The 11,433-nt window shown below is 43.7% G+C and overlaps 1 protein-coding gene and 1 non-coding gene across 2 annotated transcripts; both read left to right on the forward strand.

Moving 5' to 3' along the window:
- Nucleotides 1-1,110: 1,110 nt before the first annotated feature.
- On the forward strand, nucleotides 1,111-6,620 carry Tmem167b (transmembrane protein 167B). The gene is made up of 3 exons (XM_070006187.1): nucleotides 1,111-1,231; nucleotides 5,049-5,180; nucleotides 6,456-6,620. Exons 1-3 carry the CDS (start codon nucleotides 1,222-1,224, stop codon nucleotides 6,536-6,538), a joined length of 225 nt encoding a protein of 74 aa, XP_069862288.1. The 5' UTR covers nucleotides 1,111-1,221; the 3' UTR covers nucleotides 6,539-6,620.
- A 3,670-nt stretch (nucleotides 6,621-10,290) lies between these two features.
- On the forward strand, nucleotides 10,291-10,675 carry LOC138817408 (small Cajal body-specific RNA 2). The gene has a single exon (XR_011368858.1). It is a non-coding gene; the product is annotated as a small Cajal body-specific RNA 2 (non-coding RNA).
- Nucleotides 10,676-11,433: the final 758 nt, after the last annotated feature.

Raw genomic sequence — 11,433 nt, forward strand, 5'->3', positions numbered from 1 at the left:
GCTGGCTTTGAACCGCGATCCTCAGATCTCAGCCTCCTGAGTAGCTAGGATTACAGGCGTGAGCCACCAGCGCCCAGCTAGGCCAGTTCTGCTTTTTATCTTGGACAGAAATGGGCTTTATTCTGAAGGTCTGGGGAATATAAGGTGGGGGATGGAGTCAACTATGGACAATGCCTGATTCTTGAGTCCTGGTGTTGCTGTTCTCTTTATTTTATTAAAAATTTTTTGTCAAGGTGATGTACATAGGGGTTACAGTTAAATAAGTAAGGAAGTGAGTATATTTCTTGTCGAAATTGTTACCCCCCTCCTTCATTTTTCTCCCACCCCCCCCCCCAGTTGTACAGATCACTTCCAACGTATTGTCTTGTATCATTGTTGCATTGGTTCCCCCTTTCCTTTGTCTCAACTTTTTTTTTTTTTAGTTCCCCTTCCCTTTCCTAATTCAGATAAATGTATATACAATATCCAGGGCACCAAAATCAAATACAGTGACAACAGGGGATAAACCATAGCGGGGGAAACACAAAAGAAATCAGAAGGGAGGAATCCATGGAGCATTTCTCAATGTAATAAAGGTTGTGTATGACAAACCTACAGCCAGCATTGTACTCACTGGCGAAAAGCTAAAGCCAGTTCCTCTAAATTCAGGAAAGAGACAAGGATGTCCGCTCTCTCCACTCCTCTTCAATACAGTATTAGAATGTCTAGCTAGAGCATTAAGACAAGATGCAAAAATCAAGGGATCCAAATAGGGAAAGAGGAAACAAGATTCTCCTGCTCTTCTTAAATGGAAGCCCGAGATGAACAACCCTCTGCGAGGCAGGTGGACTGTTGATTGCAAACCTATACACGTCCAGTGCAGTAAACCCCAAACTTTACTTTTTCCAACACACGGGGCACCGCCAGGTCAAATCCCAGCACCGGCTCCATAAGGAGCCTCGGTCGAGACGACCGCCCAGCAAGCTCCAACAGACTAAGCTCTCCACGCCCTACGTCAGCACGCAAGCAGCCTCCACGCAAGCCCCTCCTCCAGTTCGGCGATCCGCTTAAGATGCCTGCTTGCGTTCGGCTCTCGCCTCTCTGTCCTTGCGCTTGCGCGTTACGGCTCCTGCCTGTAGCTTCGGCCGGATCGGGAAGTGTCAAGCGGGAGCCGGGTGTCCCCGCCTTCGCCGCTCCCGCCGCCGAACCCGGGGACCCTTCCCCAGGCCGGGCCCAGCCGCCATGACGAACGGTGAGACCCAGGGCTTGAAGCGAATGGTGGGAGGAAAGGAGCGGGAGGGGTGGGGGAACGTGGCGGGAGGAGCCCGGGCTGACGTGGCCGCTCTCCCCGCCCCCTCCCAGCCCGGCCCCCCTGGGCCTCCGGGCGACCCGAACTCTTCCCAGGTATCTCCCCCTGCGGCGCCCCGAACTCCTGTCTGCTAGTCACCCTTGCAGGGTCTGCACCCCGAGGTTTGATCCCTACTCGCTGGCCTTCTCTTTCCATTCCTAGAAGTTCGTCCTGACCCTTGGGGTAGCCAGGCATCCTAGAGCTAGCGCTGGTTGGCCTCAGGGAGGAGAGTCTTCTCCAACATGCTCATTGGTTTGGACAGGGAAATCACCGAGGATGCTAAAGCCTGCCTTGGGAGGGGATGGTAAATGTAAACCTCCCCTCAATTCCCCGAAGCCTTCTCTCTCTGTCTCTCTCTGTCTGTCTCTGTCTCTGTCTCTCTGTCTCTGTCTCTGTCTCTGTCTCTGTCTCTGTCTCTGTCTGTCTCTCTCTCTCTCTCTCTCTCTCTCTCTCTCTCTCATGTTTGTACGTGTGTGTCATTCTAAAAAGCCTCTTTGAATCTAAGGTCCTAGCAGGATGATCCCATCCGGAGCTCCTGGCTGCTACAGCCAAGAATGAAATTAGACGTTGCCTTTTCTAAATAATGTAGCAGGCTGTACCAAATACTTCATCAAATACTTCATAGTGGGTTTGGTTTTTGTTTTTGTTTTTTTCGTAGTTGTTTGTTTCTGAATTCCTGGGAAGGGTAGGAAGCAGCACCTTTATGGTTTTGAGAGTCGGTCTTACAGGATAGAAGACAAAGACTTTTAGGCAATATAGTTTGAGGGGCACAGGAATGTTTTTGTCCAAAGTACCTTGTCCATACCTCTGGCACCGAAGATCCAAATTTCCCTGTGAGAATTTTGGTATTTTTCTTTATTTTTTTGGGGGGGGGGGTCCGGTCGTGGAGCCTGAACTCTGGGCCTGGGCACTGTCCCTCAGCTCTTCAGCTTAAGGCTAGCACTCTACCACTTGAGCCACAGCGCCACTTCCGGCATTTTTCTTATGTGGTGCTGAGGAATGGAACCCAGAGCCTTGAGCATGCAAGGCAAGCGCTCTACCAATGAGCCACCTTCCCAGCCCCAGAATTTTGGTATTTTTCTAAAAAGAAGACTTAGAAGAGAAAGAGTATCACAGAAAGGTATCATTCTTTATAAAAACTTACTGTATCTATCTCTTGAGAGTTTTACTGAAGGACGGGAGGTAGTGTTGTCCCAAGGACAGTTATGATTAGATCAATGACTATTTGGGGCTTCTTGAGTAGTCTTCCTGAGTAGATCTCACGATATGACATTACTCAGAAGAATATAATTTTGAGAAATAAAAGAGCGTTTTAGTAATTTCTGAATAAATTTTGTCTCTAGTCAATTCATTTTGTGTACTTGTATAACTACTTAATGATATAGTAATGTTTTATATATGTAAGTTCAAGCTGAGCACCAATTGATCAGGCCTCTATTCCTGAGATATGAGAATTAAGGTTCATTTCCAGCCTAGGCAGATAGACCCAAGAGACTTACCTCCGATTAGCCAGCATAAAGCCTGAAGTGGAAGCTAGACTTGAGGAAAAAAGTGAAGCTAAAGTGTGAGGCCTTGAGTTCAAGCCCCATTACTGGCAAAAAAAAAGAGAGAGAGAGAGAGAAGGATAAAAAAAGACTAAAACTTTCCACTATGGTTTGGCACTGGTAGCTCACGCGTGTAATTCTAGCTACTCAAGAGTCTGAGATCTGAGGATCACAGTTCAAGCCAGCCCTGCCAGGAAAAGTTCGTAAGACTCTTTAACTTCCAATTAACCACCAGGAAGCTGGAAGTGGAGAGTTCAAGCTCTGAGACAGACAAAAAAAAGAAAGAAGAAAGAAAAAAAAGAAAGAGAGAGAGAGAGGGAGGGAGGGAGGGAGGGAAGGACACTTATTCTGTCATAAGTTTGGTTTATCAATATTCATAATTCATAAAGTATAAACTAAGCATAGGAAAATTGAAGTCACTAATACTAACTGGTAATTTCCATTAAGTTTTAGTTCCTTAACATATTCTTTATTAACAGATGCAGGTATGAAAAACTTGACTAAACATCAAGGTCTCCTTTATCGCTGGAGTGATTAATAACACATTTAGTTCTGATGGGGTATTGATATGTAGCTAAGGCTGGCTTTGAACTCCCTATGTAGCCCTAAGTTGACATAGAACTTCTGGTCCTCTGCTTCTTCTCCAAGTGCCAAGATTACAGTGGTTTAATTAATTAATTAATTAATTAATGTATTTATTGGTGTGTGTGTTTGTGTGTATTTGTGTATGTGTGTGAGTACTGGGACTTCAACTCAGGAGCCTGGGTCCTGTTCTTTAGCTGTTTTGCTCAAGGCTGGCACTCTACCACTTGAGCTGCAGCTCTATTTCTAGCTTGTAGATGGGTAATTGGAGATAAGAGTCTCATGGTCTTTTCAGCCCAGGCTGGCTTTGAACTGAGATCTTCAGATATCAACCTCCTGAGTAGCTAGGATGTGAGCCATTGGTTCCCTACAAGTGTGGTTTTTGTTGTTGTTCCTTTCTTCCCTTCCTTCCCTTCCCTTCCCTTCCTTCCCTCCCTCCCTCCTTCCTTCCTCCTTTCCTTTTTCCCTTCCCTTCTTCCCTTCCCTTCCCTTCCCTTCCCTTCCCTTCCCTTCCCTTCCCTTCCCTTCCCTTCCCTTCCCTTCCCTTCCCTTCCCTTCCCTCCCTCCCCCCCTCCCCTCCCCTCCCCTCCCCTCCCCTCCCCTCCCCTCCCCTCCCCTCCCCTCCCCTCCCTTCCCCTTCCCTTCCCTTCCCTTTTTCTGCTGGGGGGTTTAACTCAGGGGTTGGGCACTGTCTCTTAAGCCTTTTTGCTCAATGTAGCATTCTACCACTTTGAGCCACAGTACCACCTCTGGATTTCTGGTAATTAATTGAAGATAAGAATCTCACGGACAGGGGCTGGGTCTGGGAAGGTGGCTCAGTGGTAGAGCACTTGCCTTGCATGCCAGAGGCCCTGGGTTCAATTCCTCAGCACCACATAAGCAAAAAGAAAAAAGCCGGAAGTGGCGCTGTGGCTCAAGTGGTAGAGCGCTAGCCTTGAGCTAAAGTGCTGAGGGACAGTGCCCAGGCCCAGAGTTCAGGCCCCATGACCGGACCCCCAAAAAAAAGAAAAAAAAAAAAAAGATCTCACGGACTTTCCTGATAGGGCTGGCTTCGAATTGTGATCCTCAGATCTCAGCCTCCAGAGTAGCTAGGATTACAGGCATGAGCCACCAGTGCCCAGCTTGTTTTCTTTTTTAGACAAAGTCTTGCTAAATAATGTCCTTGCTGTGGAACCCAAGCTGGCCTCAAATTCATGATCTTCCTGTTTTAGTCCACCAAGTGCTGAGATTATAAGGTGTGTTCCACCTAGCCCTGCTAATACTTATTTATGCTCAAACAAAAAGATGAACACCTCTTCAACCTATTGCCTGACCTGGTCATTCCTGGGAGGCTGATTCCACATAAACAAATACACTCTGTTCAGTATTTCTAGTTCTTGAAAGGTGAGAGGAAGGGTCCAGTGAAGTTGTAAGGGGGATATCTGCCAGCAATTTGAGGAAAATAAAGTAACATTGTTAGTACTGTGTCAAATGTTGACACTGCCAGTTTTAGGTGGTCATAGTGATACATTCTGTCCTTCCTATAATTCTCAGCAGGATCACCTATCCTAAACTAGATCAGCACCAAAAGTTTTCTTTTCTTCTTTTTGTGACAGTATACTCCTTGGATGGGATTCTGGTGTTTGGTTTGCTCTTTGTTTGCACCTGTGCCTACTTCAAGAAAGTACCTCGTCTCAAAACCTGGCTGTTATCAGAGAAGAAAGGAGTTTGGGGTGTGTTTTACAAAGGTAGGTCATGTCTGGGCAGGGAGGGAAGATGTCGTCTCTGGACAGTATGCTATAAACCAGAGATGTAATAGGCTGGGATTGTATTTGGCCCACTTTTAGGGGGAAAAAAAATCCCTGAGATGGAATCTGAGTATGCAAATGAAGACATGTATCAAGGATCTCAATATAAAATAAACATTTCCAAAATGAAGAGAGGAGGTAAATTGTAAATTTGTTGTTACTTAAAACGTAATTGTTGCAGATGCCGATGACTAAGGTCTGTAATCCTAGCCACTCAGGAAGCTGAGATCTGTGGATCATGGTACCAAGTCAGCCTGGCCCATAAGACTCATATCTCCAATTAACCACCAAAAAGTTGGAAGTAGAGCTGTGGTTCAAGTGGTAGACCTAGCCTTGAGCAAAAAAGTTCAGTGCCCAGGGCATAGAACAAAAGTATACAAGTGTTGGATGTGGTGCTACATATCCGTAATCTGGGAAGACTGAGAAGGAAATATCTTTTTTTTTTTTTGTCGGTCGTGGGGCTTGAACTCTGGGCCTGGTCACTGTCCCTCAGCAATTTAGCTCAAGGCCAGCACTCTACCACATGAACCACAGCGCCACTTCCAGTTTTCTGAGTGGTTTATCGGAGATAAGAGTCTCACGGACTTTTCCTGACCAGGCTGGCTTTGAACTGCAGTCCTCAGATCTCAGCCTCCTGAGTAGTTAGGATTACAGGAGTGAGCCACCTGTGCCCGGCTAGGAAATACCTTAAGTTCAAAGCCAGACCCTCTTTCTGAGGGGATCTGAGGGGGTGGCATGTTTATACACAATGAAGTAATTTTAGGTGGGCCTGGAATCCCTTTCCTCAGTGGAAGTAGTATTTTCCAACTGACTTTATCCCCTCAATTTTGTATAAAGCAAGTATGGGAATCTCTATTAAGTTACAATTTCATTAACTTAAATGTATTTTTATGTTTTATTTGGTCTGGAATCCTCCCTACCTGAATCCTTTTTCAAAATAGGATAAAATAAAAACAAATGGTATATTTACATAAAAAAAGATTCCCAGATTCTTTTCTTTTATTGTCAAGGTGATGTACAGAGGGTTGCAGTTACATATGTAAGAGAGTGAATACAGTTCTTCACGAACTTGTTATCCCCTCCTTCCTAGATTCTAGGTAGGTCTCTTCCTCTGTAACATCTGTAACACTTGACCTTTTCAGAATATCACTTTGAAAGAAAGACTTTTATGAAGGTCAGGATGTGATTTCTTCTCTCTTTATTTTTGTCTGCTAGCTGCTGTGATTGGAACCAGGCTGCATGCTGCAGTGGCAATAGCCTGCATTGTAATGGCCTTCTACGTCCTGTTTATAAAATGAATTCAAAAGTATTCAACTCACCAACTGCCAACCAAGGGGATGGGAGTGAAGAACCTGTCAAAGGCCTGGACCCAGTGTGGGCGAGTTCTGCTAAAATCAATGTTCCCAAGATGACACCATAGCATCTGCCCCTGCCATATCTGGTTACAGACATTATTTATGATTCAGGGGACCGGAAAGCCAACTTCCTTTTATCTGTGTGTAAGTCAGTCCTCAGAGGCAAGGATATAGTGTCCAGATAAATTATACCCCCTGGTGATAATATTATATATATCCTTCCTGGTTAAAGACTTGTCACTCTACTGGTTGTATCTCTGTGGCAGAGCATTGACCCAGCATACTCAAGGTCTTGGGTTCTATCCCTAGTATTGCAAAAAGAAAACTGAGGCTCATTACAGAAGGACATAGGCTGTGTTCAGGCTTCTTGAAAGGAGAGATTATTTTCAAGACTTGACTTTTCCACTTGATGGCTTGGATTTGGCAATTCTCTTTTTGGTCTCATTGCATAAAGAGAATAGATGAAGCACTTTACCATATGGTCATAGCTTGAGAGTTTTGCTGAGAGAATCTGAGTGTACCTGAAATTTGGGAATTATCTATCTGTAAGGAGACTAGAAAGCAGTGACTGAGAAAACATTTTCTGTTTAACAGTATCCCTGAAAGACTTAATCAAATGGTATATAGAAAAATGAATCAACTTCATTTCCTTAAAGCTTTTTTATATTTTCTAAATTACTTAGTGCTAAATACTATAACTCAGTTTTAAATTCAACCATCAAAGGAAGAAGAAACTATTGAAAATATAATATATTTGCAGTTATGGTAGAAGTGAGTTAGTATATCGATTCATATACTAGTACATTCATCTAGTATAAGAATTTATTGTGATCATAGATGGAATTCTAATGTTATAAAATATACAAGGTTATTCTTTAAGTCTGGGTTATGGCAATTTTTTGGTTGATTACTTGTTTCTCTTGGCCAACTCTTAATCACGCTGCAGTATTTTTTTTCATTGTTAGGAAATTCTGTTTATGGAAGAATGTGAGAAATTCAAATGAAACAAGTTGTTGATGTTTATTGGCATGTTTGAACAGTTCACAGAATCCATATTTTCTGAAATAGGAAAGGAAAATAAAGCTTTGTAATTGGGAATGAAGAGTTTTTCATGGTATACCATAACTCCTGACTGAATCATTTTCGATGACTCAGAAAAAAAGGGAACACTTCATTCCCTCCTCTTTATATCTGCAAAAGAATCAACTGTTGGATTTGTGACACCTAGAACTTCTCTAGTTAGGAAAAAAAGGACTAAAATTATTATAATAAGTAAATATAGACATTGATGTTCCAGTTCAGTTGTCCATTACAATAAAATTTAACTGTAGACAAGTTAGCTGTGATTGGCCTTGTATGGCAATAAATTACCTTCTGTCTTTTTATTCCAAAAGAATAAAAGCTGCTTTGAAGTTTAGGTTCAGAAATGCAGCTTAATGCTTATGAGGGTTTCTAAAAGTATAATAAGCCATTAAGTGTCTAATCATCTCAGAGTTGGGGCTATTGCCTCTTCAAGAATTAGTCCATTGGGTAAATTTCAACTATTCATATTTTTTCCATGGCCATTTCTAAGAATCTTTTGCATGAGAGAAAAGAAATCTATTGGAACAGGAAGGAAGAGTTAACACCTTGTGGGTGTGAGTTTGGGACTTGTTTGCCATTGGAATCTCAGTCCCTGGAAACAAGTTCAGCATGTTTTGCACTTGTTATTTTGTAGCTTTAATGACTTGTTTTCTAATAGAACTAAAGTCTCTTTTAAGTTTACTGCTTGGTGCTGCTTCATATTTTAAACTAGTTTCATTCTACAGTCCTAGTTAAAAGCAATTTTTGCAGTTTCTTTGTTGGGTCACCTTGTCCTCAGCTCTTGAGTTGTTAAATTTTTTGAGAAGTTTTAATACCAGAATGTACCAAAAAGTGCACAATGTGCAGGTAATTTATAGCAAGAAGCAGATACACAGCCTATTTCATTTCTTAACTGTATGTTAGCAGGTACATAGAAACTTGCTTAACGCATTACTTTGGTTGGTGTTTTTGGCTGAAAACAGTAACTTGTTCCTCAGGAGGAGTGTTTTAGGGGTAGAAATATGAGGATAGCAATATTGCCTCAAATTCAAACTGGCATTACCATAAGCACCATGTACCAGGGTGTAATGAAGTCAGCTTTTTTATAGTTGAAATACAGTTTTTAAAATTCACCATTGTCTGTACAAATCCTTGAGAATAAAGCCTTTTTCCCTACAGTCTTTGTCTATTTTGTTACACGATGAATTTATTTTTTGTTCAATGCTTGGGTTCTGCCGATAGTCCAATTTTTAATCCATATTAGTGAATACCATTGTACTCATTAAGAGGAGTATTGAATGTATGTTATAGTTCAAATTATGGTTAAATTTTCTCCTTTGAGGGAGCTGAATATATTTATTCATATATATGAGTAAACTTAGAAGGGTACTAAATGAGGTAGGTAGCACCATTCAATATACCTATTACTATTTTTATTAAACTACAAATGTTACCTGCCATTATAACTGAGAAACTAATTATTGAACAAAATAATGGGCTTCATTATAACATTTTCATTCATGTACATAGGTAGATAATATACTAATCCTTCATCATACTTTCTTCCATCTTTCTTCTCTAGCTGGTTTCTTTCCTCTTCCCAAGTAGTCCCTCTTCTTTCATTAAAAAAATAACAACAACAACAACAAAAAACACATTTAGATTCCATATGTGAAAGGTAATACTTGTCTGAGTCTGGCTTACTTTGCTCAACATGATCAGTTCCAAGCAATGCAATGGTTCAATGAGGTGGTAAGACTAACCAGCCTAAAAAAATCTCAGTGGGGTTCTGTTGCTATATTCACTGTTTACTCTAGGTACCTGGATGGACTAGTACAAATTATTATGCCTGCATCTACTAGCATAAATACAAATTAACTTCATATATCATGTTCTATTAATCTTCTATTAATCTTCCTTTTGCTTTATCTCACCTATTTCATTGAAAAGCTGAGAAGTTGTGTTTTCTTTTTTTTTTTTTTGGGTCCTGTTGTGGGGCCTGAACTCTGGGCTTGGGTGCTGTCCCTCAGCTCTTCAGCTCAAGGCTAGCACTCTACCACTTGAGCCACAGCACCACTTCCGGCTTTTTTCTTTTTTCTTATGTGGTGCTGAGGAATCGAACCCAGGGCCTCATGCTTGCAAGGCAAGCGCTCTACCACTGAGCCGCCTTCCCAGCCCCAGAAGTTGTGTTTTCTAATGTGAGAAGTGGCCATTCTACTTAAATAATCACTTTTTACTTGCGGAATTTGAGTCAGAATAGGATGATGCTCTAATTAGTAATGGCCTAGGACTACTGTGTCAATAGAAGAGTCATTCATCTATAAACTTAAAATATCCTGAACTTGGATACTTTGACATTTAAGTCGGATAAAAGTAGTCAGGATCAAAGATAACGCTACAAATGAGTCTATAAATATGCAAATAAACACAAAGATCAAAAGAGCTGCCATTCCGAATGTATGGTGAAAAAAAAAGTCAATCCTTCTCTAGGTCCTCCCAGCCACGCGAGGGCAGCAACGCGCGGCCCGGAATGATTGGGCCGTGAGGGCGGGGCCTGTCCGTCTGCTGCGGTTCCTCCCAGAATTCCTCGAGGCTGGGACGGAGGCCTTAAAAGCCAGTGCGGACTTCCGCCGTTCCGCGGGAGGGAGCGTGGCTGGGCTGGTGTGCGTGTGTGTGTATATGTGCGTGAGAGTGGTTGTGCGTGGAAGGTGCGTGCGTGCCGAGTGTGAGTGGACGCGTGGGAGCGCGCGTGCGCCCGCCCCTCTCCCCGCGCCTACACCTTGATCTTATTTGATCGGGCCGTGCCCTCCGCCCCGCCGGGCCGCCCCGAGATGAAAAGGCCCCCCTTCCGCGAAGCCCCCTACGGGCGGGCGCTGTGCGGCAGGCCTCGGGGCGGGGCGGCGCCGCGGCTCGGGCCGCCTGGGCCTTCGGGCGCGGCGCTCAGAAGTGATGAATTGATCAGATAGACGAGGCCGGGCCTGGCCCGCGCCGCTGATTACCGATGCGATTCTGATCTGAGCCCGCCCCGGCCACCACCGCACTTGCACTCGGGGTGGAAAGCCCGTTAGCCGTCGGGGGTCGCTTGTTGAGGCCCGGGCCAGCAGATGCCCGGGGCATTAGAGCCCCTTCCACCCCCCTCTCGCTGGGAGGTGCGCAAACCCAGCTCCCGCCTCCCCTCCCGCCGCTGGTTTTCTTTCTTCTGGCTTCCTTCCCCCCCAATCCTCAATCCTCCAGATCTCAGATTTCTGGGTAGCTAGGATTACAAGTGTGAGCCACCTGTGCCAGGATCCTAGTGTTTTTCACATACATTATTGTTGTCTTTAGTCACCCGTCTGCAATAAAATGTCACATTTTAATTGCTCCTGACTTGGTAGCACAGTTGGAGCAATCTCTCCACAGTCCTCCAAAATCCACTCTTCTCCCCAACCTCTGGTAATAGCTTTTTTTTTTTTTAATTTGGTGCTGGTTCAACTTGCTCTAGATTTGCCTTTTTGCTCAAGGCTGGTGCTCTACCACTTAAATCACAGCACCACTTCTTTTTGCTGGTTAGTTGGGAATAACACGAATGGAAGGAGGAAAGGTGGACAAATGCAGTCTTATTCAATGTACTTTAGGTAAGAAATGAACTTAATGAGAGTAGGAATGAGAGGGTGGAAATGAGGGAGAACAGTGGAAAGGGTGATCTTGACCAAAATGATCTTCAGATCTCACCCTTCTGAGTAGCTAGGACTACAGATGTGAGCTACTGTTGTCTGGCTCATGCACAAGCTTTGTAA

The sequence above is a fragment of the Dipodomys merriami genome, unplaced genomic scaffold (assembly GCF_024711535.1).
Source record: "Dipodomys merriami isolate MVZ:Mamm:240054 unplaced genomic scaffold, mDipMer1.0.p SCAF_7, whole genome shotgun sequence".
NCBI classification, from domain to species: Eukaryota; Metazoa; Chordata; class Mammalia; order Rodentia; family Heteromyidae; genus Dipodomys; species Dipodomys merriami.